This window comes from Agaricus bisporus, assembly GCF_000300575.1.
Source record: "Agaricus bisporus var. bisporus H97 unplaced genomic scaffold AGABI2scaffold_4, whole genome shotgun sequence".
Classification (NCBI taxonomy): domain Eukaryota; kingdom Fungi; phylum Basidiomycota; class Agaricomycetes; order Agaricales; family Agaricaceae; genus Agaricus; species Agaricus bisporus.
The window spans coordinates 2,105,126-2,131,700 of record NW_006267367.1 but is presented as its reverse complement, the minus strand read 5'-3'; the positions used below and the strand labels follow the sequence as shown (position 1 = coordinate 2,131,700).

The 26,575-nt window shown below is 46.6% G+C and overlaps 9 protein-coding genes across 9 annotated transcripts; 6 read left to right on the top strand and 3 right to left on the bottom strand.

Moving 5' to 3' along the window:
• Window positions 1–31: 31 nt before the first annotated feature.
• On the top strand, window positions 32–2,788 carry AGABI2DRAFT_220564 (hypothetical protein; the record flags this gene model as incomplete). Its single annotated transcript, XM_006460466.1, has 5 exons — window positions 32–192; window positions 273–439; window positions 490–2,132; window positions 2,191–2,277; window positions 2,333–2,788. Coding segments are annotated over exons 1-5 (2,463 nt in total), but the record flags the coding sequence as incomplete, so codon positions are not given.
• Window positions 2,789–4,529: 1,741 nt separating this feature from the next.
• Window positions 4,530–5,952, bottom strand: AGABI2DRAFT_203585 (hypothetical protein). The gene is made up of 5 exons (XM_006460465.1): window positions 5,673–5,952; window positions 5,561–5,620; window positions 5,342–5,504; window positions 4,892–5,289; window positions 4,530–4,776 (listed from the first exon to the last, which is right to left on the bottom strand). Exons 1-5 carry the CDS (start codon window positions 5,938–5,940, stop codon window positions 4,700–4,702), a joined length of 966 nt encoding a protein of 321 aa, XP_006460528.1. The 5' UTR covers window positions 5,941–5,952; the 3' UTR covers window positions 4,530–4,699.
• Window positions 5,953–7,109: 1,157 nt separating this feature from the next.
• On the top strand, window positions 7,110–9,122 carry AGABI2DRAFT_142735 (hypothetical protein; the record flags this gene model as incomplete). The annotated part of the gene is made up of 8 exons (XM_006460464.1): window positions 7,110–7,340; window positions 7,390–7,433; window positions 7,587–7,822; window positions 7,881–8,189; window positions 8,240–8,416; window positions 8,476–8,669; window positions 8,772–8,979; window positions 9,055–9,122. The coding sequence occupies 8 exons, from the start codon at window positions 7,110–7,112 to the stop codon at window positions 9,120–9,122; spliced, it is 1,467 nt and encodes a 488-aa protein (XP_006460527.1).
• Window positions 9,123–10,538: 1,416 nt separating this feature from the next.
• Window positions 10,539–12,943, top strand: AGABI2DRAFT_178045 (hypothetical protein; the record flags this gene model as incomplete). Its single annotated transcript, XM_006460463.1, has 16 exons — window positions 10,539–10,674; window positions 10,858–10,876; window positions 10,949–10,993; window positions 11,043–11,226; window positions 11,287–11,296; window positions 11,356–11,375; window positions 11,425–11,554; window positions 11,608–11,664; window positions 11,714–11,746; window positions 11,881–11,925; window positions 12,033–12,101; window positions 12,257–12,304; window positions 12,444–12,481; window positions 12,543–12,568; window positions 12,629–12,756; window positions 12,816–12,943. The coding sequence occupies 16 exons, from the start codon at window positions 10,539–10,541 to the stop codon at window positions 12,941–12,943; spliced, it is 1,116 nt and encodes a 371-aa protein (XP_006460526.1).
• A 1,316-nt stretch (window positions 12,944–14,259) lies between these two features.
• Window positions 14,260–15,342, top strand: AGABI2DRAFT_192200 (hypothetical protein). Its single transcript, XM_006460462.1, has 7 exons — window positions 14,260–14,418; window positions 14,484–14,563; window positions 14,626–14,745; window positions 14,797–14,826; window positions 14,883–14,914; window positions 14,977–15,053; window positions 15,112–15,342. The coding sequence occupies exons 1-7, from the start codon at window positions 14,317–14,319 to the stop codon at window positions 15,136–15,138; spliced, it is 468 nt and encodes a 155-aa protein (XP_006460525.1). The 5' UTR covers window positions 14,260–14,316; the 3' UTR covers window positions 15,139–15,342.
• Window positions 15,343–15,390: 48 nt separating this feature from the next.
• AGABI2DRAFT_192199 (hypothetical protein) lies at window positions 15,391–17,591 on the bottom strand. Its single transcript, XM_006460461.1, has 4 exons — window positions 17,052–17,591; window positions 15,869–16,988; window positions 15,650–15,812; window positions 15,391–15,590 (listed from the first exon to the last, which is right to left on the bottom strand). Exons 1-4 carry the CDS (start codon window positions 17,309–17,311, stop codon window positions 15,475–15,477), a joined length of 1,659 nt encoding a protein of 552 aa, XP_006460524.1. The 5' UTR covers window positions 17,312–17,591; the 3' UTR covers window positions 15,391–15,474.
• A 1,062-nt stretch (window positions 17,592–18,653) lies between these two features.
• AGABI2DRAFT_135690 (hypothetical protein) lies at window positions 18,654–20,735 on the top strand. Its single transcript, XM_006460460.1, has 8 exons — window positions 18,654–19,053; window positions 19,104–19,169; window positions 19,220–19,336; window positions 19,393–19,497; window positions 19,549–19,650; window positions 19,705–19,861; window positions 19,913–20,097; window positions 20,183–20,735. Exons 1-8 carry the CDS (start codon window positions 18,922–18,924, stop codon window positions 20,444–20,446), a joined length of 1,128 nt encoding a protein of 375 aa, XP_006460523.1. The 5' UTR covers window positions 18,654–18,921; the 3' UTR covers window positions 20,447–20,735.
• A 234-nt stretch (window positions 20,736–20,969) lies between these two features.
• AGABI2DRAFT_178041 (hypothetical protein) lies at window positions 20,970–23,238 on the bottom strand (the record flags this gene model as incomplete). Its single annotated transcript, XM_006460459.1, has 9 exons — window positions 22,854–23,238; window positions 22,442–22,799; window positions 22,078–22,385; window positions 21,807–22,025; window positions 21,639–21,745; window positions 21,502–21,591; window positions 21,332–21,451; window positions 21,111–21,272; window positions 20,970–21,054 (listed from the first exon to the last, which is right to left on the bottom strand). The coding sequence occupies exons 1-9, from the start codon at window positions 23,142–23,144 to the stop codon at window positions 20,970–20,972; spliced, it is 1,740 nt and encodes a 579-aa protein (XP_006460522.1). The 5' UTR covers window positions 23,145–23,238.
• Window positions 23,239–25,781: 2,543 nt separating this feature from the next.
• AGABI2DRAFT_192196 (hypothetical protein) lies at window positions 25,782–26,067 on the top strand. Its single transcript, XM_006460458.1, has one exon. It carries the CDS (start codon window positions 25,840–25,842, stop codon window positions 26,032–26,034), a length of 195 nt encoding a protein of 64 aa, XP_006460521.1. The 5' UTR covers window positions 25,782–25,839; the 3' UTR covers window positions 26,035–26,067.
• Window positions 26,068–26,575: the final 508 nt, after the last annotated feature.

The window sequence follows — 26,575 nt, the reverse complement described above, 5'->3', positions numbered from 1 at the left end:
GGATTTCGAGTGACAGCCTGACTGCGTCACCCGTTACTCCACCGAAAATCAGCGCACTGACCACCGCGGACCGACCACAGCAATGAGCTCATCGTCGACCACGACGACCACGACACCGGGCTCACCACACGATAATTGCAAGGGAAAACATACAACCAGTTCCTGGCCACATCTGCCAGAAGAACTCGTCCGGTGAGCAGCCCAACTCCCGCCCCACACAGCCTATATGCGCCACACGCGCGTTGCGCTCCCGTGCTGACCCGCAGCACCAGACATATTGCGACGTTTTATCTATGGGACAGAGCGACTACGACGTATACGCCATCAACCTGGGATGTGCGCGAACTTTGGCACCACCGGATGGTGTTCACCGTCATACGCGACGCCTTCGACCTCGAAAGGAACCTTATGGCCGTGTGCCCTGAGTGGGACCTTGCTTGTATGTCTGCCCTTCACGTTCGTGATCAGGAAATGATATTGTTACTTCAGTGGAAACACATCTCTTTTGGCAGCAGGCTGTCACCCTCGTCGACCCTACAGATTTTCTCGGTCAATTCGCCATAATCACACCGCACCCTGACCTCGCCAAAGTTTCCCCGGTCCCCCTCCGACCATACCGAATCACCCCGTACCGCCATTTTCGCCACATAATCGGCCTCAGCTGCCTCGTCTGCCGCGTGAATTTCCCTACCACAACTCGTGGTCTCGCTTGTGCTAAGCGGACCGCTGGCACCTATATCCTCGGATATGTCCCTATCTGCAGAGATCACGACCACCGTCGGCTTGCATTTTGCGGCCTATGTCTCCGTGAATCCCCAACGCACGAAATGGCTTCAGCAAATGTCTACGCCTCGAATGATCTACAAGTCGGTGTTTCCAAGAACGATGACAAGGAGATGTGGCCAGGTGTTGATGCGACGTGTCGTAACTGTCGCCATGAGTGGCTGTGGAAGAAGGCGAGTCTAAATTCGAGAGATCAAGAAGCCATCGGGGGTATTGATTTGTCGAGTGATGACTGGGAAACACGACAAACGGTCGAAGGTTTTGTAGAAATGGCTGAAGGAACCATCAATGCCGTCATCAATTTGGCCCGCGAGAAATATTGGTTACGCAAGTTTACTCGGCTAGATGACATGATGCAACAGGCACTCGCTGCTGCTAAATTCAATGGGTATCCCTCCCGCAGTTCGAGTGTACGCGATGATGCTGAATACGGTAACTGGGAAGAATCGTTGGCTGAGGAAGATGACGAGGAGGAAGAAGATACGGAATTGATGCAGTTGGAAGAACGTGGTGTGAAAGATCTCGCCCTGGGAGATTGGGCCCGGACAAGAATTCTAGATGGCTATTGGATAAGTCCGGCGGACATCTGGTTCAGAAACATCGTTCCCGGAAAGGCTTTTGACATGCCTGCCGAACATCCGTGCCCCTGGACGGTAGAAGATCGAACTAATCTCCCGCATCCTTCTCCTACTGTTGTCAAGGCCGAGGTACCGCCGTCTTGGGATCTTTGCCATCAAGCCTGCTTTGCCTTTGGTCAACAGCTACGACTCATCTTGTTACCGGCCATGAAAAACATTGTTCGGCGCATTGCAATGGAGTGTGCGATGGCCGATGGGAAGGATGAACCCACGCTAAAGGCGTCCAGATTGTCGCTAGAAGAAGTGGCGAGAGTCCTGAGAGAGGAAGAAGGAGTTTGGTTTGATGGATACGATTGGGTGGAACGTAGAAGAAATGACGAAGAGGCCCGACGATCAAGTGAGGGGGAGGCAATATCTCGAGAAGATGATGCCAGAAGTACGCGGAGTACGACGAGTAGTACAAACAGCAGTGGAAGCGAAAGTGTAGGTTCCACAACCACAAGTCCTGTCCTGTCAACGACGACCTTGCAGACCACACCCTCACCGCCTCCTCCTGGCGATGTGGGTGAAAAGAAGAATGTGTCATCACCGGAGCATCTTAATCACCAGACAACGTCCACAGTGACGGATTGGGATACTCTTAATGTGGCGGAGAAGGTTATCATTCCTGTGGACCCGGTTTTGAACCCTCCCCGGATCTTGAGGTCGATCCCACACATCCCGCGATCTCTCGCCCATCTACCTCAGTATAGTATTGAGGCATTTAAAAATGTAAACCCCTTTCCCCTTTATTGTTATCACCGAAATTATGTTGAAATTCTTTTAATAGATTTGGAGAGAAGCTTGTGCGCCATTGTATCATTGTCGATGTCGGATATGCGAACGAGCTGTGGCTGCTGCAAATGCATTGAATGATGTAAGTGATACTTCGTAACAACTCGGTACGATAATGTTCCAACAATCGACAGCAGCAAGGTCAGCCTTTATCACCAATCACCGCTCAAAAACAACAACTTCAAGAACAGCAGCCACTGCGACGGCGTCCGGATGAATCTCCATTACAAATTCAATTACAGGAAGTTTCCGACCTAGAATATTCTGGTGAGGAAGAGGAAGAAGAGTATGAATTTGATGAAGATGAAGAAGTGGATGTGGTTGATGTGGAAGAAGATGGAGGGGGGAGAGATGTAGAGGAGGAGGAGGAGGAAGAGAGCGAGAACATGACTGTGAGGATTCCACCTTCGATTTTGGCAACTCGAAGAAAAAGGTCGGTTGATGAGATTGAGGATAGGGAAGAGAGAGGGCGTTCGGGATCGCCAACAAAAAGACAAAAGAAGGAGAAAATGAAGGGGGGTAACAGGACTGCTGCCACCACGATAGCCGCACCACGGATACAAGGGAAAAGGAGTAGTGAAGAATTAGAAGAGGATGAAAGTGGTCAGGATCGGGTAGATGGACGAAGAAGATATGGTGGTGTGATGAAGAAAACGAAAAGGGCGAGGATAGACGATGACGAGGAAGAGGAAGAAGTTCGTGTGGGATCGTTATCGAAAGCTACTTGGAGATCATCGCGGTCAGGAGATTCGGAAAGTTTGATCTCATCGTCGGAATCGGTTTCAAGATCGAGGTCATTATCTCCGCCGGCTTCGAGGCACCATAGTAGCAATCATCGTCACCCTCCCCGCCGTCATCATCTACCTGTGGAAGAGGAAGAAGCTGGTAGTGAATTGACGAGTGAAATTGGGACTGGTAGAAAAGAAGAGGAGGAAGAGGAAATTGACAGTGATGACTATGCTGCTTGGTATAATGCTGCCAAACTTCGTGAGATGATCGCGACGAGCACGGCGAGTACTGGATCTGGGAGTGAAGGAGAGGGAGAGGAAGCTGATGATGGTAGTACGGCGAGAGTCACGAGTGAAGATGATCGAGGGACATGACGCATGTGCTTAACCTTCCTTTCATTAAGACTCGCCTTTCTATCTTGGCTTTGTTGTCATTGCTTTGACCGACACATATGTCTTTCTATGCTTCCTCTTTCCTTGCTTGTCATCTTATGTTAAGATATATTTTCATCCACAGCGCGCTTCTTGAATCTCACCTTTTTCATTAACCTTTATCAAGTGATCTTCATACCCTCTACCCTTCCTCATGTCGTTCTCGAGGCTGATATGGATCAGAACATTTCCTTGTTTGTACTATCTTCCTTTGGTGGTCGCCGTTGATGTTTGTGTGTAATGGTTAGGCGTTTAGTCTGTCTTTTATCCTCGCTTCCCCTCTATTCCCATTTGTTTCATTTGTGTTTCAATTTTCAGTTGTATTTGTAGCTCTAGTTGTTGTGTTTATGTGTTTTTTTTCTCTGTTTCGACTCATATATAATTTAGCGCCTTTGTGTAATTTAACGTTTTTTCTTTTCTCTCTCTCTCTTTGTTTGTTAGACTATCTGAGTTCGTTCGTCTTTCTCGGTTCTTTAGTTATATGGTGCGAAATTTGTTGGTTCTGTTGAGGCTGCGGCCAGTGCTGGGGTTGTAAGTGCAGCTACCCTCGAGATGGTTTTCCTGAGTACTACGGTAATTCCTTTTTGCTGCGTGGCATACGGTTTGTGGAAGAGGATATCATCGGATATCAGTGAGGAGGTAATTAGTATTGCAAGTACATCTGAGCGTAGTTTGGGCGTGTTGTTTCGTTTTCCAATTCAACGTCTGACCATATCGACCATAATAGTCTTTCACCACTGCCGCGACAATCTGCCCTCGCTGGTTCATGCCCTTTCGATAGAGGTCTTGTCAAACATATTTCAGCACGTCTATTCGAGAACAGATTTCTAGGCTGATCCAGCTTTTGACATCCCTATCGCATATACCTTTGTCATGCCTTGGTTCTGAGCTCTGCCTCAACTCATTTCCGCCAGGTTTCCTTTGGCACACTAGAGTTGTGGAGTTCTTCGCCGTTGTACCATCCTTGCATCCTACGTCGGGATTTCACGTCCGGGAGACACTCAAGTCAACTTGGCCTCCAACCATCGCTATTGAAATTCACCTGGTCTGATATCACGCGAAAACTCAAGTCTTTTGAGTTTGTCTCACTTGGAAAGTGCTGTGGATCTCTGGATGTGGATGACGAAATTCTAAAGCTTGTTCTTTCCCGTACTCAAATGCGACATTTGGAAGAGCCCGGTGAAGGATATTTTGCTTTCGATACGAGGACACTCAAATCTAGTACGACGCGCTTCCCCGACTCTTGCGAAGCTAGAGGAGGGTTGTGTTGGATGTAAACGACAACTGTCTGCGCGTGAGATGATGTACCGTGTTTGGGCGCCACATCAGCAAAACCTCGAGGGATCAGGGAGTGATGGACAAGGCTTGAGATAAGGCCCTTCCCGCATCGCGCACTAACTTTCTGCCAACTTCGAGAACCCTATACAAATTTAGTTGATGCATACCTGGGGGTCAGAACACTACTCACCCTGGAGCATTTCGAAGGTTTAGCCATGTCTGTCAATATACTAATGAGAAGGCAAGACAAGTACGCACCATCCATTGCCATGATTGGGTGTGGGGCGCCAGGGTAGATTACAGTCTCAACTTCCACTCCGGCCATTCTTAGTTTCTCTCCGTATGCAAACCCTTCATTTTTAAGGATATCCATCTCACACACTGCAATGAATGCCTTCGGTGTCTGTCCCAGGAGCTCAACAGGGGCAAACGTTGGTGAGGCATCCCATTTCGTCCAATCTTCTTTGTTTGGCAGGTAATTGTTCTTGAACCAGTTCATCCTGGCGGGGGTTAGCCACGGAGTATGCTGGTTCTCTGCCCAAAGGTCATCAACAGATGCTGTGTTATCAGCGACTGGAACAATCAATAATTGCGACACCAAAGGAACATTTCGCTCAGCGGCTTTAAGGCTGAGGATGGCCGCTATATTTCCGCCGCTGTCGGTCGATTATAAGCGAAACGAAAGAGATACAGAACGAGTAATTTAACCTTGAAGAGCCGCCCACAGAAATACGGGAGGGATTGATGTTAATTTCGGTAGGTCCCTTGGACAAGACCCAGTCTAAAGCTTCAATTGCGTCTTCGACAGCAGCAGGATATTTGTTTTCTGGTGCAAGGCGGTAGTCTACGGAGACCGCAACGCAATTCGCCGCTAGAGTAAAATATCAGGGACGAAGTGGAGGACGGACAAGGTACGGCTTGACCTACCGTTAACCATCTGAGTCGCGAACGAGGTATCAGAAGATATATTTCCGAGAGTCCAACCTCCTATATAGAATATCAGTTGACGTTAAGGACTCATGAGATCACTGATACAGACCGCCGTGGAACCAAATGAGTACGGGCCATCCTCCGGCAGGACGTTCGCCTTTTGGAGTGAACACACGAATTCTTGCTTCGGAAAGATCGTAATCTTTGATACTAGCAACTTCCAAAGGTTCTGAAGTTCCAGGTACGCTAGGTCCTTCGCGGATTTTGGGATCCCACGGCAAAGTTTCGGCTGGAACGACATGATCTTTGATGTAAGCGTTATGAAAGGCCACGTATTCCGGATCGAGCTTATCGACAACTGAAGGATGTATCGACATATCGAGTTTTTGACAAAAGCCAGAATCTAATCTCTTGTAACGCCCACGATCATGATCATATATAGACTTCTATACCCACCGGCCCGCCATCGTCACGAATTGGGTCGGAGTTACAATACTTCATGATCAGAATTCTAATATCCAGGCGAGAGAGTGGCTTGAGTCACGGAATCGTGAAAGTAGATGACTGTGTGCCCGCCGAGTGCACCTGTGCTTGCCGACGGTCGACACGCGCGCCATCAGCGTGTGAAATGCACGGTCAACGCGTCGTACTCGATCATCTATCAAACCTCTCACTCTCCGTCATTCTCCTGGATGGTCAATAGTCGCTTTGACACGAGACAGAAAAACCCGGCTACCGTGCCAGGGATATCTTCACCAATGGGCGGCAGACGTATTGAGGCGCTGAATTTGTTTCAGTGTCACAATATGTTACGACCATCATCATACGTATGTCCAGCACATCGGAGTACGAGAAATACTTGTCAAATCGTTCGGCTATCATCCCCTGAACTCGAAAACTTGGAATGGTAGGCATCTGGCAAAGATACAGCGCCTTCGTTAATCATCTGAACCACTCGCGCCTTCATTATTCATCATTGAAAGAGGAAGCCGAGTGCGAAATCACCAAACTTCCACTTTAACAACGTTTCAAGTCCGTCATCCTAGGTGTCCAGAGCAGTATCGACCTCGCTGGCTTGTGTACTTTGGAGGGTTATATATCCTACTATCTCCACATCGAGTTTAGTTCCAGGTCGGCTTAAAGTTGAAGATTGGTCGCCTGAGTTACGAGAAGAGTTGATGAGGTCGACTGTAGGTATTTGTCAGATGGAGGTGACATCGGGGCAACCAAAAGATACAGCAGCAGTAGGTAGGATACAATGTTGGCATCATTGTCAGATCGTTGTACTGATCCGGTCGGCGAGTGATCCGGAGTCCATTTTATTCATTGACCGGGTTAAGGGCGCGACAAGTTACCCGGCGCTGGTAACGTGGCTTGGCTTGTGATGAGAAGTCATTTGTTAATCTCGTCCATCACGGACTGTCAGATGAAACTGAGTATAACTTCGACTTGGCAGTAACTGCGCAGCGTGGACATTGGACAGGGACAGACATAGGAATCCTGTTCTTATAACTCTTCCACCACGCCTAAAATTTCGTCCCTGTCCATGATCTTCCACTTCGCCCCCCTTCTCCTCCTCTTTTCCTGCACTTCCGTCCAAGCCGAGGGAATACATGTGAATCTCGCAAGAAGAGCGCCAGTCCGGCACGACACCGCATATTTCCACGGCCTCGCGGAGGGCATCCGCGCCAAGTATGGCTTTGCTACTGCCGCCGACCACGCCCGAAGAGATAATTCCAAGCGTGCAAGCACCAGTGCCATTCCCCTCATCAATCTGGTTGGTTTCCTGTGCAATTCAGTTACAATCACGCCTCATCTCTCTGTAGAACGCGGATGCTATCTACCTCGGAAATGTTGACGTTGGCACCCCGTGAGTTTCGTGGCTCGCGCTGCAAAAATTCTGCCGCAACTTCCATGTTGTTCGCCTTTGCTTTCAAAGCGTTCCATCGCTCGAATGAATCACGAAATGTCTTTCCACCGGCTACATGCCTTTTAAATGCTGCGTGTCTAATCTATGATGCAGAAAACAGAGTTTCCAAGTCGTCTTAGACACTGGATCGTCTGACTTTTGGGTCGGTGCTACCCCTTGTACTTCCGGATGTTCTATTGGAGCAAGCCTTTACGATGCCTCTGAATCTTCGACGCATTCTGACTCTGGAGCGCGAGCAACAATCCGATATGGCAAAGGCGAGGTTACCGGAGACGTTGCCCAGGATACGGTGTCACTGGGAGGTTTTACCGTCCAGAATCAGACTTTCAGTGGGTCTATATAGCAATTTGCCTGATTTCCGAGACAGTGCTCATGCATGTCCTCTAGTTAAAGGTGATCGGGTAACAGAAAACCTCGTCAATGACGACTCGTCGGGTATTATGGGCCTTGCGTTTGAGCGTCTCGCAGGCACAGAGTCTACGCCTTTTTGGCAGGCCCTGGCTGAAGGCGGCGAACTTACCAGCAAGGAAATGTCTTTCTGGCTGGCCAGATCCGGCATTGACCAAACGAGTCAAACCGATGTCAGGTTTGGAGGAGTTTTCACCCTTGGCGGAACCAATTCTAGTTTGTTTAGCGGTGATATCGAGTTTCTTGACTTGGTTGGCGAACCAGCTTTCTGGACTCTGGATTTGAAGGGTAAGCCAACGATGTATGACATATATCTGGTACTTGCGTTTCTCACATAGCTTTAGAGGTCTCCGTTCAGGATCAAAACATCGAACTGACGGAATCCGGTTCGCTTTCTGCCATCGACACAGGCACGTCTCTTATTGGCGGTTTAAGCGCCGATGTGGCTAGGATCTGGAATGCTGTTCCTGGCGCTTTGGAAGTGGGACTACAAGCGCCTGGCTTTTATGTTTACCGTAAGTTTTTCCCCCAGGAGAACTTGTTTCGGATACCTCATACAAGCCTTGTTATATAGCATGCGACACCGAGCTACAAGTTTCACTATCGTTTGGTGGAAAGTCATGGAATATCGACCCGGAAGATATGAACCTTGGCGCTGCCGACTTGGCAGGCGAACTTTGCCTTGGGGGAATCTTTGATCTCACGGCCGGCAGTAATGTTGGTCCAGGGGCTGGCAACCCGGGTTGGGTAATCGGTGATGTCTTCCTGGTGCGTCTTACATTGGCATCAGAACAACAACGTCGCTCACGAAATTGACCTCTTTCTGATTCCGACTGATGGTTATCTATACCTGTTGCTTGGCACTTCCAGAAAAATGTCTACTCCGTCTTCCGTGCAGAACCACCTTCCATAGGATTCGCACAATTGTCCTCGACGGCCGGAGGATCAGGTACTGCTCCTCCGTCCTCAACCCCGGGAAATACACTCACGAATTCCCTTCCAACAAACCCTTCTTCCACATCTCCTTTCGATCCTACCGAAACAGCTCCTTCCGGTGATTCAAGAAATACTGGTAATGGTGTGTAATAACTGTTGTTCTTTGGATGTCTGATGCTGATAGCAGAAATAGACACTAGTAGTGCTTCCTTTTCAGGTCCCGGAAAGATGCTGATCATTGTGATATCGGTATTATCCGCCGGACTGCTATCCGCCGCCATTTGAGAACTTTTTATGAGATTATCTTTCTTTTAAAGTCATTAACGTCCTACCTTTGAATGCTACAAATATGGACCAATTTATTTAGTTCTAGCATCGTGCCTTTCGCAGATGTAAATAATGTATCACCCCAAAAGAAAGTTGTATTGCGTACAAGCCGGCTCTTCAGGCCCGATATCAATCCAATGCCGGGTACTGCTTTGGGACCCCTCGACCGATTTGCCCCTTTGATGCCCTTCACTAGATAAGCCGACGTTCGTACGAAATTTGCTTTTTTTCCCCCGCTCATTGAAGTTGTAGCCTACTCGCAAAGTCAGCTGCAATCTGCCGATCGATGACAAGATTATTCGACAACTCCATACTATGTACTATATGAAGGCCTGTTAACCATCATGCATCATGGCATGTGAGGCTGACAAGACTTGGAACAAAGATAACAACCGCCAAGAGTCGAGATGATGCCTGGCAGTAGCCTGTCAATAACCATGCTATACGGACTTTGTATTCATTCTTAAATGTTGAAAACGCTGATGCGTGTCGGCTACAGCATCCGTGCTGCTTGTCGGACGATCCCCCCTCGAGACGTCTGTTGTATGGGGTGCCCGCCATACTCCTCCCTTTCCTGTTTCCGCTCTTTCCGAGTTCGATACCACCGTAGTCAAACCACCAACCGCAAAAACCGATGATTGATTGGGGTTGTATGTTGCTCTGCTTCGAATTTCGGCTCACCTCGCGGAGTTTTGTACTAAGGCTTTATCTCACTAGGATGAGCAGAAAGAAGTCAGACAGTATTCCAAAATATGGAAGTACGATCGGAGTGGTCTTCCATGCCAAGATTCTGACCTACACGCTGGTACCGGCTCCTAAGACTGTGCTGCCTGACAGCACCGGAATGTTGCGACGTCGTGGCGGACAGCGTGAAAATGATCACCACCGAGCTGGGATGTAGATTTACCTCATAAGTCATCCGACTCTTCATCATAGTACGATCGAAGACAGCCGCCCACCTTCTCTCTATGCAATCATTATCGATTCCCTGATCCAATGATTGAATATTATTGAATACAATGATTATTGTTGAGACTCACGTTTCAGTAACATCATGGAAGAAGTAAGAACCACAGCCTTGCCACAGCCTGTCTTTTCGATCAATGCTACTAACTATCAATCAATCAAAAAAGAAAAAGTGAGGGCAAGTCGTGCTGCCGCCTCGGCTTTTATATTAGTGTCAATCATCAACGTTTAAACGTTCAATGACGGTCCACTGGCAACTGCGAGGTCCCGGGTTTCCTATCTTTGCCGAGCTAGTTTAGGCACGAATGTATGTGAACTATGGAGCCATTTAAATGTATAAATTGATCGCGGAAAAGTGAAACCTATTAAAATAGTGAAGATGGCTGAGAAGTGAGTGCGGAGTAAGAGATGGGCGAAAGCCCTCAGAAAAGGACTTGCCTGGTCCGCTTGAGCGACGACGTCGAGGCTAGGCTGCGAGGGGCTAGCGGGCCCATTCGTGGCACTGTGATGCACGAGACTGTGCCGCCGATGGAAACGAACATTTGTGAGTGAGATTGAATGGAAGGGAGTGGTTGGGCGGGTTAAGAGGTGTCACCTCCGTGACTGTGACGACGCTCACCGCCGCTTTGCCGTTGAATTCGCGAGCTCATTTTGCTCAGTGCAGACCTTCACACTTTCCTCAAGCCAATAATCCATACGGCGCTCACGGCTCAATTGATCGTATCAGACATTCTTGAAGTCAGATGGTACGGCGGCTTTGTAGCCAATGCGATGCTGACTTGACACTGAACCAACGCCTGAAATCTTCGTGTGCACAGGTCCATCCATGATATATATATCATGGAAGACGAGATCATACAGTAGTACGAATATATTTTTCGGGTTTCACTAGAGGCTATTATCAATACACAGCAAGCGAACTTTTTTGACTGGCCTTTTAACTGAAGAACTTTACGCAGCCGTCATTCCCGCTGTCATTCTGTTACCTCCTGAGTGCCCACTGCCAAGTCCTGAAGGAAAATTCAGCATGGCCGATGCCTCCAACTTGTTAATAGCCAAAGCGGCAGATGGACTTCAGACGTCTAGGATCATTAATGTATGTTTCACTCTTCACTGCTCCATTGGCATCTTTCAATACAATTCTCAACGCTTCTAGTATGCTCTGAGTAGGTCACAATGTGCCGCGATGTTAGAGGCCACAAGTTGACGTATATCCGAATGCCAGTGGCCAGCGTTGTGATCGTAGTAAGTCATTCATTGGAGTGGCCAACTATGGCTCAGTGTCTTCCGCCAGTATTATGACTGGCTTTTGACTTTCGACTCCGAAGTCAAGCTGATATGGAATGCGAAAGGAGTAAAAATAAAACTTCTGTATCTACCAGCACGTTACCTGCCGCTTGCACACTCTCTCCCGTATTTATATTGTAAGTCCGGTTCCATATAAAGGTTTAGGAGACTTTACAATGCACTATTCTAGATCGCTTTGGCAGTCCTACTGCCTCGGAATGTACAGCGATGTACCAAGCTATAGGCAGTGAGTCAGTCGTTACAGATTCATCCGGACCATTTATATCAGATGCTAGCGATGTTTGTGGTTGGCGTCATTTGTGCTGCATGTAAGTGCGAGACTTTTTGGATATATAGTGATATTGATAATCGTCAGTGGTTGTAACACTTCGAACCTGGGCTGTCTGGGGCATGATGAGACCCATGACTTACCTTTTATTCGGATCGTATACTGTGGCTTCAGTTTTGATCTTGGTTTTTTACATTGTCTCCTTGAAATATACCAGCCGTAAGTCTTCTCGGCCGCATTCACGAAAGGTCTGAATCGCAGAACGTTTTTCTTTCTTTCTTTTTCTTTTTCTATTGTAGACTCTGTTATAAGCTGGCTTCCACTAGGTTGCATCGGAGAATATCAAAGTTATTACCTACCCGCCGCATTTGTAGTTGACGCTACTTACGAGACTGGTTAGTATATATCTCTCGTCACAACGCGCAACTCACATCAGTAAAATAGTCATTCTTTTGTTTATGCTTATTCGGGGGGCATCATTGTGTGAGTATTTCCTTCAACAGACATAACAGTTGGAATAGTCATCCCCGAGAATAATGTTTCAATACAGATCGGTGGGGCAAACACTCACGTCTCTTCCAAACAATCTATAGCGATGGTCAGTACCTTGGCACCAATGGTTTCTCAATATTCTAAGACGACTTTATCAAGGAATATCGTTTTATGTATATATAACCGGTAACGCAATTTACATTATCTATGTAAACCAAGGCATTCTGACTTTCCAAATTTCGTAGCTGTCTCTGCTGCAAACGTCGCGTTGTTGTTTAACCAGGTAACTATGAAAATAGCATTCAACTTTTCTTGATTCGCCACTTATACACATCTTCTTGTAGGGTGACTCTGGGTTATATATGTTGTCGTAAGTTAGATGCTACAAAGCATTCCCAGTATTAAATATACTCTAACCATACCACTTAAGGATCCAGGCAGCCATTCGTTCCATCTCGGCCTGTCGAATAATACTACACGTACGAATCCAACTAAATGAACTCCAGGTGACAGCATTGCCAAAAACCAGAAGTGGACCTACTGGTCATTTTGAGAGAGGTGTGCGTCAGGACGTGTAGAGATGATGGTCAGTATTCAAATATTCATTCACCTAACAGTCTTGGTCAATGCTGATCAAGATTTCAAGGCCCACTTTTCGCCCACTTTTCACGCGCTTTCCCCCACGCTTTCCTTTCTCAACGCCGTACATATCGCCAAAGTTCTCCCCGGCCCTAGGGCTGGATGACGCGTATAGAGTAATATTGGGGCCCTACTCCCACCTTGCAAATAATTGTTAATTGTAGCGAGCATGTTTATTTGTATTCTTCATTGCACCATGCGGCGGCGTCACTGGGCTCTTTGAGCGTCACGTAACGATTCAGCTTCAAAAAGAAAAAAACTTTGTCCTTTTATTGGTCGAATCCCCCGCACGAGTTCCTGGTATGGCTCCTTTGTTAAAACCAATGCGTATTAACACTTGTTTCAGGAACACAGCATGAGTCCGGGACCATTGAATCCCAATACAAGGAGAAAATTTTTATTCTTCTACTTCGGGAGTTCTATCCTTCGATATTGATAGCTCGTATACTGGAACCGAGGCCCCGTTGAACATCGCCCGTCCGCGGACGAGGATTAATTCCCATTATATTGACGGCGGCCGAGTCCGCGCTAGAAGGACGGAGCATGGCTGGGAGTGAAGGCCTAATTGAGCCGCCTGGACCGCCGGCATATCAAAGTCCTTGTTCTATTAATGATTCAGTCCCGGCCGCGATCAGGCGGACACAAGAATTCTGATAGAACTTGAATAGGGAATATGTTACAATAATACTTAGGTGGCGCACCGGCGCACCCACCATGGCGCTAATGACCACCTGACCACTCCTACACTCTGTACTAGCGACGAGTGTTGAACTAATTGATTCGTTGACATTTTTGTTACAATTCTGGTGCCTACAGATCCCCACCAAAATGATTAGATATCGAGGATTTTGGTTAGTTGGAATTTCAATATCGCAATGATGACGCATTATGCCACAGCGCTCTAGAAGTTCATGCTCTTCAAATTTAACTACCTTGGAGTGCTGACTTTACACTCCGATGATACGACGTTGATGATTCAAGTTGGTTTAGTCAATGACTAGTCTACAATGAAACAGCTTCAATCAATGATGAAATTTCTTAGAGCCATATATCCAAGTCCAATCAATCATCGAAGGCTACCAATTACCGTACCAATTGCTTGATTCTGAAGGGTTTTCCCCTCATATTCTCAACGTTACCTATGATTCGATCCGAAGGAAACGTTTTCTTACGAAAACTTGATTCGGAGTGCCAGTATTACCGAGACCAAAAATAAACTATCCACTAGCATTGATGGTAATGGTGCGAGCTTTCCTCGTACGAGACTGGCGTCTTGCTCTTTGAGTGGAGTTGTCCAGAAAAAGAACGAAGTTCTACTTTAATCATGAAACAGCCGTCTGTTATTACTTGAAACTTTGGTACTCCGCATGAGCACTATCTTAGTATAAAAGGACACCAAAGACGAAGCTGAAAATCCATCTGCCAACCAACTCAAAACCAAAGTTCTTCATAACAGTTCACAAACTCACAGATCCAAGAATGAAATTCTCTACTCTCGCCGCTATCCTCTCTACCACGGTCATTGGTGCTTGGGCCGAAACTCACACGGTTCACTTCAATAACAGATGTGGATTCGGAACGGTGAGAAGAAACCTCCCAATGACTAGATCCCAAGCTTACATTTAATTAATAAAATCACCAATTAGCCTATGCTCATTCAAGGTCCTAATGTCCTCTCTCGGGGCGGAGATTTTACCAGTAATGGACCGTTCAGAGCCGCCATTGCGTAAATTCCAATCGATTACATTCACTGGATCATCCGAGCACTCACGCATATACACTCTTTAGTTACTTGCAAAACGGAAATTGCGGTTTCAATGGTGACGGGTGCACTCTTGTCGAACTTACACTCGTCAACCCCACAAGCCCCGGAAGTGGTTCAAGTGCCGATATTTCTTTGATTCCTCCGTAAGTTTATTTATGGCGCTACACTTTTTTTCTGACAATGCTCTTCATTAGTCTCAAGTTCTCACAAGCGGCGTCATTCAAGTAAGAGTTTTCATTTCTTGTGCGTCAAGTAAAAAAACGATGCTGATATATGATAGCTATAACAAATGTGGCAATATCGGTGCTAGTTGTAAGTTCATTCGTCGCCACTTTCGAATCCGATACACCTAACCAAATTTTACAAAATATAAGGCCCTGATGCAAACTGTCCAAAAGCGTTCCGCAAACCTGACGATAATTTCGCCCAAGTCGCCTGTCAAGAGAACGACGTAAGTAGTCTACACGATATCTTTGGTCAAAAGAAGATAATGAAACTCTTTTATCTAGGCTGGCCTCACCATCACGTTCTGCTAGACATTCATACGAAGCCTTCCTTTCCAGAAACCAGATATAGACGACGAAGCGAGAAGGGAAGTAGAATCAGAGTATCAGATGTTCTGCTCGCGAGACTCCTTAGTATAAATATGCAATTGTTGATTTCAGTGAATATCTATTATGTGTGGGGGTAATGCCCCGTATATAAAAACATACGTATCAATTCAGTTGAACGATGTGTTGAACAACGATCAGGATACAGAGAAAAACGCGAGCCATCAGACATTACAGAGCAAGAACAAGATAAGAGACATTTAGAAACTTCATTTAGCCCATCGTTTCAGGCGAAGTTGCAAAAAAAAAAAACGGAGTCGTTTACCAAAGCCTAGTATCGAGCAAGAGGTCACTATTACCCTCCAAACCAACACAAGCCTTCAAGAAGCTCTCCAAAGCATTGCGTTGCCTGTTGAGACTGTTGACAACATCGGTACCTTGATAAACACGAGTAAGAAAAAACGTTTGCCATGATCGTTGTATAGAAAGGACATACCAGGCTTGACGAGAGGAGCCTTGAGCATGTAGGACAACAAGGAGAGGACGGAGTACAAGGGAGCAAAGTCCTCTTGTTGGTCAACCTTACGGTATTGAACACGAGTAAGGAGCTCGGTGAGAATGGTCAAATCCAAAATAAGAGGGGTGGCAAGGAGTGAATCCTATTCGACAACATTATTAGCCTTTAGGAATCCAATGAGGATCGATATCAACATACCTCGCACTCATTGAAGATATTGATGGTAGACCTACCACCGCAGAAGATCTCGGAGTAGTACTCATCAATAGCACGCTTGGAGTCACCGACAGCGGGGACGTATTTGATGACGACGATATGGTCAGGGTGTTCACCCTTTCCAATAGGAACGCCCTTGGGACCAACTTCAGGAGCCTTGAAAAGAAGACGGTTGGCATTGACCATGTCATCAACAACGCTACTCTTGCTAATTTCCTTGCTCTTGAATTGCCTCTCAGCGGACAAGTTACGACCATCGTTGTTGCCGAGATGGTTGTAAGAAGCGATGGAAAGAGGTTTGATACCGGCGTTGACGAGGAACTCGGCGAGAACAGACTTCAACTTGGTTTGACCAGACTTAAGGTCATCACCGCCAATGAAGGACTTGTGACGTTCAGCAAGCTCGATAGCTCCAGGAACAAAGGTGTTCTGTGGAGCACCGTTGACGAAGGGCTCGTTTTCAAGAATGGCAGCAACGGCGAACAAAGTAGACGGAGAAACCTCGGCATGAGAGTTCTTGATAGCGTTCAACAGGTTGTCAGCGGTGTCGTTAACACCTGGAATGATGTCACTGTATCGCTCAGTATTGGCGGTCCAGAAAATGATAACGCGATCAAGATCGTTGTCCCGTTTGAATTTACGGATATCGGCACGGATGTGCTCGAGATGAGCTTGTTTGTCGTTACCCGGGATAAGATTGTCAGCACGTGCTTCTTGGTTGGCGGCAATGTAATCGGGGTAGTAGATAGAAGGAAGAGGTTTGCCGAGCAGGGCCATGTGCGGGGCAACTTGACGTTGGAGATCATAATCTAAGACTTGCGCACGTTCCATGGCTTTGTTGAGAGTCGCACCCGAGATGTCCCAACCTCCAAGAACGAGGTCATTGGGGTGGACCATAGGAAGGACGTCAGAGATGGGTACATGGACTTCCTTGCCATTGTCCGACGTTCCAAGGCTGACCGTGGAGGCACGGAGAAGAGAACCTATGTAGTTGGGCTGCTCAAGGCCCTGCTTGGTGTGCCACGTGATGCCATGACGGTTCGCAAGAATGGTTGCACAAAGAGTGGTGCCATTATTGCCGCCAATACCAATCATCATAAGTCTATTAAAAGGAACACGACAATCAGCACGGCAAGTTAAAATAAAAAAACAATAGAATACGAACCCAGTCTTGCCAACATTCCTTTTGGTGCGGAACTGGTACTCCTCGGCCTTGGGCACGACAGTGATATGTCCGTCGGTAACGGAGACACTGGCGCCGCGGTTATAGAATTTGGAGGTGATGTGCTCGTCGTCATAGAGCGTGTTTTCGGACTGGACGTTGATGTAGTGAGGGCGACGGGCGGCGGTGGGATGAACGGGGAGAATGCCGTCGAGCGGAGTGTCGGGGGTGACAGATCCAGACGTGCCGTTAGAGTAAGACATGATTATGGTTGACTAGATGAACTTGAGTTCAATAATTGTATATACCGTCTGCGGTGGTATGTTTGCTGCCTCGGAACGCGTTGTGTGGAGAGCAAAGCTGGTTCGAGTACATGCACAAAATGCAAGACACTCAAAGACAAAGGTTGTGAATGTAGAGTAAGAGGGTAGAAGATGCGAAAGCGGCTTAAGCTGAGGGTGTAGAGTCAGACGCGGGGGGATTATATAGGCGAACACACGCGAAGATGACGGTAAGAATGAAGAGGCGAACAATAAATTTCGCAGGCGTGTTTCGGGAAATTTTCATGCAAATCAAATCATTCAGGAACATCAACCAATCAGTCTCATACATGTGGCCCCTATAAAGCCCTGATAAAACCGTACGTACCCTTTTAAAATCCCGGTAGCAGTACAAATGAAACGTGGTGCAGGGGGACCTGCGGATACGTACGAAAACCTACCTGTCATTCCCTCCCTGATGGGAAATTTCAGAAACTACTAAGAAACCACGCCACGATGCGATTCTGGGGTGCCAAAAATTCCCGTAAGTTTACCGACCTTTTTGTCGTTGTATGTTATTCGATTCTTCTTCGGCGAACAAAATTTCTTAGTCGCTTCCACCGAGTAACGTGTTCAAAAGAGTTCGACTTCTCAAAAGTTTGTATGACAGGGGGAATTTCTGAAAACAAAAGGCACAATTGATCCAAATCGTGTACAAATTCAATTACATTTATAGGTTCCATACCAAAAATATGAGCCTATCTCTTATCCTACTCCTAGTAGGCCTTCTCTACAAATACAAGCGTCCAAAAGTGCGAAACCGGTTCTAGTGGTGTACAAATGCACTATAACTTGAGGAACTTGGACGCCGCTTTAAACGAAACGCCGATACATATGATACTCTTAGGAGAAGCATCCACCCTTCAGTTGTTCCGTTACGAAGTGAGACATCCTAACAACTAACGTCAAAGTTTCAAATTTCAAATATTCTTATCATGAGAAAGAAACGAATCCGGTGAGAAAGTGGACATAAGTATACATACCGATTGCTGAAACCGACATAGCGAAGCTTAATTATCTCGTACTTCGTTCACTCCTTTGACGAATGCCAAGAGCCATTTGCGTGGGAGATAGACACTAGAAACCTGGCTTCAAAGTTCGAACCGCCTTCCAATTGTTCTGAACGGGATTATAGTACTAGATCTACACCCTAAAACCAATAAAACGTGCAGCTGAACATGCGAGCGCTGACGTACTGCCACATGCGTGCAATGTTTGTTTCAGAGTGCATTGACAAACAAACACCGACGAACACGCGACCGGTTTGTTTGTCCGTGCTGTCCACCGAATTTTGACATATGTTCGCCGTCGTCGCCCGCCCCGTCCAGCGACGCGCTCTCGCTCATTCAGCGCGATGGATGTCCCAGAAACCCCCCTCGTCACCGTCTGGCCCGACGTCCAGCTCAGAGCCCAAACCTAAGACACCCGAAACTTCATCCGAACCCACGACGTCACCACTACCAGACTCCTTGCCGAGTCTGGATTTTTCTCCTGAGGCAACGCCTAAACAGCAGACTCAGGAAAGGACTGGAGCGCGTTCATCTAAAGGAACAATGTCGGCAAGTGAGAAGAAGCGCCAGAATATGGGAAAATTGTCTTTTGGACTTTTGGGTCTTTCTCTCGGACTCGGGATTTTCTATATGGGTAGGGAATGGGAGGAAGATGAGTTGCAGGCGAAGAAGCTAGTGAGCAATCACTTCAACTCTTTTTATGGAAGTGCTTACAATATTTTCAGAAGTTGGAGCACGCTCCTCAAGGCCGGTGGAACAGAACCAAAGAGCGTGTGGGCAACCTCTTTGACGTACGTTTTATGCCTTGCAGTTGATTATAATCTTAACGTGTTTTTCGCAGGTTTTCAACAAACCGGCCTGGTCGGAACTGCTACCTCCACCATATCCACCTCCTCATCAAAAACCCTATACTCTCTTAATATCCATCGACGATCTTTTGGTGACCTCCACATGGGATGTATGTATTTTCGATTTCGTTAACTCTTTGGCCATTTACTCACTTTTTTTTTCCAGCGACAGCATGGCTGGCGAACAGCCAAACGTCCTGGCGTTGATTATTTCCTTGCTTATATCTCTCAATTCTATGAGGTTGTCATTTTCACGTCTCAAAATTACTATGTAAGTGTTTTCTACCACAATTGTGTTGTAAATTGGCTCAATTTTCTCCAGACAGCTCTTCCGATCCTCGACAAATTAGACAAATATAATTTCTTTATTGCCCACCGGCTATTCCGCGAGTCCACCCGCTCAATAAATGGCACTGTTGTCAAAGTTAGTAATGAGAATAAAATTCCGATCGAAGACGTTGAGCTCAGGTTTTTCTAGGACCTTTCGTATCTCAACCGTGATCTTTCAAAAGTAGTCGCACTGGATACTAGTGAATCTCATTATATGACTCATCCCGAAAACTCCATCATCCTTCCCAAATGGGATGGTGATCCCACTGATAGAGGACTAGTCGCACTGATTCCTTTCCTCGAATGTACGCATCTCTCGATTTTACCTTGAAACTCAAACTAACCATCTTCAATAGCTATCGCAATCTACAAACCAGCCGATGTTCGACCGATCCTCGATGCTTATCGCGGTAAAGATATCCCTGTTGAATATGGCAAAAAAGAAGCAGAGGCAAAGGCGCAACATATCGAGGAATGGAAGAAAAAGTCCCATCATGTCTCCAGCAGTAATTTCTCCAGTATCTTCGGTCTATCACAAAATGTACGTATTTCACTTGTCTCAAAAACCCGGCTGCGTCTGACTTGCAGCGCCTTTCCCTCTCTCTCTCTCTCTGATTTCCATCTAGCCGACTCCACGTGGTCAACCTCCACCAACGTATCTTGAACAAAAACGTATGGAAGCTCAAAGACTATACGTTGAAGAACAAAAATATATTGAAGGCAACCGCGAGACTTTGGATAAATTGGTGGAACAGGAGCAACAGGCTATGATGTCCCAAGGTCCTGCAAGTTTGTTCGAAATGCTTGTACCGAAGCCACCTCCAACGTCTTCCGAGAATCCAGAGGCTAAATTGGATGCGGAATCTCAGGATCCTGCTAAGAAGGCTTAAGAGGGAAGTCGTGGTGGATAGGGGCGGCGGCGGTTTTTTGGATAGTTTTGGGATATCGCTGTTGTGGCTGTCGATGGGGTGGGGGAAGGATTTTTTTTTTGAAAGTCGTACTCAGATATACATCTATATTAATTGTTTTTCTTACCCCACTCATTTTTTTCGTTCTTGATTCTTGGTTGTGTGCGATGAACGGTATGAATTGGATACATAAGGACTTCTCGTTTACTGTCTATGATGCTTCATATTCACATACGTATCGAACTAAGTCACGAATAATATATGTTTCCGGTGGTACTTTCTTCTATAACTCTGGTGCGATGGAAACGGGCCGACTTTGGACTCAAGAATTTGAGGAAGGCATACCTAGTCAAACGCTGAAGAAGTGGCGTTGCAGTCGATAGATAAAATGTAGAAATATGACGCGCAGAGGGCATTGGGTATGCAGCCTTGCCTATCAAGACCGCGTTCGAATGTATTCCTGGCGAAGAAAACAATTATCCAGCTCAGATATAAGATATATGTTTTATAGGATATTTTTCAGCCCTGGCGATCCCCAAAACTCGAGGGACACTCTGATGTTGTTGTCAGAACTAGAAATATCTTTGTACCTATTGAGTCAAGAGGTTGGTTTCTGAAAACCGATTTCTGAATGAGAGGAACGTACACTCTTTTAATTTCCTCTTCATACAATTTTAGTGCCAACTTCTTCGCAACGGTTCCTTTCAGAGTACGAGGCAAAGGTTTATCTTGACAGGTGAAAAGGATCATCTCGTTCAATATTCGGCTATACAGCGGTACAGCGCTGTTCACCCTCTCAACCAGTGCCCTACTCGTAAATGCTATTAAAAACGTTTTGAATGGTGATTCAGATACTGTGTCACTCACCATAGCAAATCACGGAATTTTTGCGCAGTCTCGGGAGATTCAAATTGTTGGTACGAGCATGGTTCGACCAGGATCCCAGCCCTGTCATGGCCTCGGCCGAAGACGACGACACCGTGGATGCTTTATGCCGTTAGAATTTGAGTTAGGACTACGTTATGTTCAGTACTCACAACGGACTATTGTTCATGATGGCTTCAATAGGTCCTGGGACAATGTTTGTTCCCATAGACAGTACCACCACGTCATCTAGCCGACCAATACTTGATACAAATTAGTTAGAAACTTCTATAGAAGATAAATTGCTAACATTTTCCAAAGCTTGTCGTTTGTAGGGTGCTTTATAAACAGGTCTGAAGTCGCGTAGCCCTTGCCGTCCGGCCGATTGATCACAGATGGTTGGTGAAGTCCATTTGACTAACGCGTGTGTCATGAATTATAACCCGATATGTTTGTTGATAGAAACGGACGAACTTACCATGATATGATATTCATATGTACCATTTTCCTGATCAATGAACTCATGAGAACCTGAATCGCAGAATTCATACCACTCCCAGTCTTTCTCTCTACCTCGTCGAGGAGAGAATTTCATCGGATTGCCAAATTCTGTTGCTCCATACATAGACTGTAAGTTAACTCCGGCTGCAACGAGAGCATCCCCTATTTCTGTCGATAATGGACCTCCAGCGAATGCCTAAATGCGATTCGATGAGCTCCTTGAACAAGGAGAGCGTCGACGAACGTACGATATGTCTGAATTTTGCCAATTCTTTAACATCCGACTTTGACCGCGCCCAAGCCTTGACGAAAATTGGGGCGGTAAGTATGCCAGCGCACCGAGTTCTTTTCGCATGTTCCAAGAAATTCTCGGGGGTGGGGACTATGGGTGAAGCGCTCAAGGACGATCCGGTTGGTGGGTAGAGACCCAAGGTAAAGCCATGGTAAATGCCGAATATAGTATTTCCGAGGAACGCGAGAGCATGCGCTGGCAGGAGAGCCATCGTAGCGTATCGGCGATGAGAAGGAACCTGAAAGTCTTCGACTGGTGGAAGAGCTACACAAGGGTGTTATTAGACTTGGGGAGGAAGATCTAACTAGCAATAGGCTTACTCAGTGTAGCCCAACTACAAGTAACTCGATTTGTGAGTGGAACGAGCTTGGATAAACCTGTACTTCCAGAAGAATGAAAGTAGAAAGCGATACTGTCAGGAGATGATTGCTGCGGTGGAACGGGATAAGAAGTGCTGCTTGTTGTGATTCCCCAATGATCTGGGTAGATATAGGACGGGGAGGGCATTTCCACGACGTTTAGCTCGTAATTCGGATGATGGGTCTCGAGTTCTTCCTTAATTGTGTCTAACAATTTCATAGGAAGCATCGCGGAAGTTACCATTAGATGATGGCACGATGCTTTTGTCAGTAAGTGAATGATAGCTTGAGGAGTGAGGCGCTGTGACATGGGAAATGGCTAGGGAGAATGTTGAGAGCATGCGACGAGGTTTGTATTATACAGTACTCTCACCACATAGCCAGACTTCATGATTCCAACGAACATGGCTTGATAAAGGAGGACATCGGTGACAAGCAGGAGTGCGACGACAGTACCGTCGGACTCGTTCCCGAGGCGTCCAGGTCGGACGAATTGTGCCACGCGGTCGCAGGCACGACCAAATGTCTCAAACGACACGCTGGTGGGTTCTGCAGTCGCTGAATCGACGCTAAAAACATAAAGCGGCTCCTGAGGATTGTTTTCTCGATGGAAGTCCAGGGCTTCAGAAATACTGGGACATTCGTCAAGCGGAGGGAGACGCATTTCTCTGCGATGAAGACTTTTTAAGCACAAACGAGCTGCTTAAATACCTGGCAAGCGCGAGAAAATGTGAGCTTGTGGCTTCCAGAGCGCACAGCTGTATTCCGGGTGACATCCACAGAACCTGAAAAGTCTGGCTCGTGGCTTAGTATTAAGTACGTACATTGTTATGAACCAATCTTATTTTCTTACATATATGACTCATCTACATCAGTAGAAATCCGCATCGTGAAACTATTTTGGTATTAATTCCTTATATTAAACCTTATTTCGTCTCGACTTGAGAATCCGTTTTTACGGATAACATACATAATTATATTGGCCGTCCTTGGTCACGGTGGCGGCTTTCAGAAAAGAAAATAACAAACAACAAACAAAATCGTCCCTATTCAACTCTTCACGGAAGTCGAGTCGCACAGACAATTCAGAGAGCATTGATTAAATCTGATTGGTTCACTTTCTTGCCAGACTACCTGCGCCATTACTTTATACCGAGCCTCCAACCATACAAATACTATATCTTAGCGCAACCCCAAGTAATTTCTATCTGACGGCTACCGACAATCGATCTCAACTCCTCTGTCAATGCAGGCGTCCAATCTTCATGATGGTGCAGATTGTTTGGTAGCTCGAAGTGCAGATGTAACGACTCGTCGGTCCACCACTTTCTCAATAAATTCAGAAGGATACAATGCTTCATTTCAGCACTGGCGTTAGAATGCAATATAACAAATCCGAGAGCTGGGAGATGAAGAGGCCTGGGATTGTTGCATTCGGCACCCAGCGGTGACAGTGCACAAATTCTGGAATGCGTGTTTATGGTGAGGGATGTAAGAGTTGCCGATACATTCCAGCAAAGTGAAACTTGAATGCCGAAAGAGCGGTGTTCGGTAGAGTGGTCAAGCTCCAGAGACTCAAGCGAGGGCAGTTGGAGGTGTTGGAGGGACAATTCGGTGGTAATAGCGTTCATAGCGCCGGCATCCAGTCGCTTAAGATGGTTGAGAATGAGAGGTTCGGTGAAAGGAGGGGCATCTAACCCCTTTATGGTATCTGCAGTGCACTCCACGAGATTGGGGCACTGGTAAAGAAGCGATACAAACGCCTTATGGGACACCTTGTAGATGTTTAAGTATCGCACGGATGGAGGAACGATAATTGGAACATTCAGCCAAGCGCCATCTATGTCGAGTCGGGTCAAATTATTGAGCGTTGCGAAATCAAATCCGGACAAGTGCTGTGTTCCTGTTCCGCATCTTATAATCAAGGATTCGACCATGGGAAAAGCGGAGCTGTTGAGTTTCGATATCCAAGACGATACATTGTTCAAGCTATGCAATTTGAAAGCCTTGACTTTCCGTGTCGTATCGGAAGTGAGGAGAGTTTCGATAACTGAACGAAAATCGCTTCCACTTTTATTATGCCTCTCAATCACGCAAAGGGTGACGCTCGAGGCATGGGCGATACAATGTTGTAGCAAAGACGAGACTTTGCCAATTGGATCCCCCTCAACTATGCACAGCAGTATCCTATTCCACAATTCTGGTGTGCCAAAAGCAATGTGGCGGAATTGAGATGTCACGGAGCTCAGGACCAAAGCTCGATCAAGGCATTCCTGGTGAATACCAAAGTTTCGATGATCGTAGCTTTCTGGGTTGACCATTAGCTGGAATATGTATGTCAAGATCTCGATAGGTAAGGTGTGGATTGGTGAGAGCAGATTGTGTAGCTGTAAGGTGCGAAGATGGAGGGTACTCCGCAACATGTTCAACTCGGAAATATGGCGATCGAGTGAGCTGAGTTGCTCGCTGACGTGGATGAGTTCTGCTCGCTGGTTGGCAAAAGCATAGGGAGCTTTGTGATTGCGAAGATGGTCGCATCGGAGAATGGAAGCCATAGGGTCGACGACAGTGGTGTGGACGTTTAGTTGAAAAACGCTGATTAAGATTTGATGTATTCTATCTAATTACAGATGAGATACTTCGACAGTATCTATTCAGATAAGAAAAAAGATATAGGTTTCGGACTACCCCCGAACACATTATCTTCAAGGTCAGCCATACCAAACTCTTCCTGGCATCCCGGCAAACGACTCATAGGTACTGCCATTTATTGTCGACTATTATCACTACTGTGACCGATTCATCCTTTTGCCCTCCTTTCCTTCACACGAACATATTAGCGTCACTACTCTACGGCTATTATGCCATCCACATGCAAATGTTATAACTTATCGCGGCCCCATATAATCTCTATCTGACGCTTACCGACAATCGACTTCAATTCCTCTCTTAATTCCGGTGTCCAATCTTTTTGGTGATTGTATGAATAGCCTTGCAATTCGAGGTGGAGATGTAGTGCCTCATCGCTCCACCAGTTCTTCAACAAATGTACGATGGCGCGAGGTTCCACTTCGGCTACGTCAGAATGCAATGTAATGGATCTGAGAGCTGGTAGATGAAGAGGTCTGGGATTGTTGTATTCGTTGTCCCGTGGCGACAGCGCACGAAAGGCGTTCGCTAAGGGTAAAAAATACTCAGCGGTAGTAAATTTCAGCTCTCTGAGTTTAGGGAATGTGACCCTGCAAAGCTGATACAGTTCGTCATGGTCGAACATTATGGAATACGTGTGTATGGTGAGGGATGTAAGAGTTGCCGATACATTGCAGCAAAGTGGAACAATACCGAGAGAGCGGCGTTCGATGAAGTGGTCGAGATGGAGGGACTCGAGCGAGGGAAGTTGGAGGTGTTGGAGGGACAATTCGGTGGTAATCGCGTTCATAGTGCCTGTATGCAGTCGCTTAAGATGGTTAAGAATGATAGGTTTGGTGAAAGGAGGACCATCCAACTCCTTTCCGGTATCCGCAGAGCACTCCACGAGGTTTGGGCACTGGTAAAGAAGCGATAAAAACATCTTTTGCGGCACTCTGTAGATGTTCAGGTATTGCACAGATGGAGGAACGATAAGTGAAAAATCCCGCCAGGTGCCACCTACGTCGAGCTGGGTCAAATTATTGAGCGTCCCGAAATCAAATCCGGACAAGTGCTTTGTTCCTATTCCGCATGTTATAATCAAGGACTCGACCATAGGAAAGGAGGAGCTGTCGAGTTTGGATATCCAAGACGATGCATGATTCAAGCTATACAATTCGAAAGCCTTGACTTTCCGCGTCGTTTTGGAAGTTAGGAGAGTTTCGATAACTGAATGTAGATCGCCTCCACTTTCATCGTTGAGCCTGTCAGATACGCAAATGGTAACGCTCGATGCACGGGCGACACAGTGTTGTAGCATAGACGAGACGTTGTCAATTGCTTTGTCTTTAGTTATGCGCAGCGGTATCCTATTCCACAATTCTGGTGTGCCAAAGGCAATGTGGCGGAATTGAGATGTCACGGAGCTCAGGACCAAAGCTTGATCAAGGCATTCCCGGTAAAAGC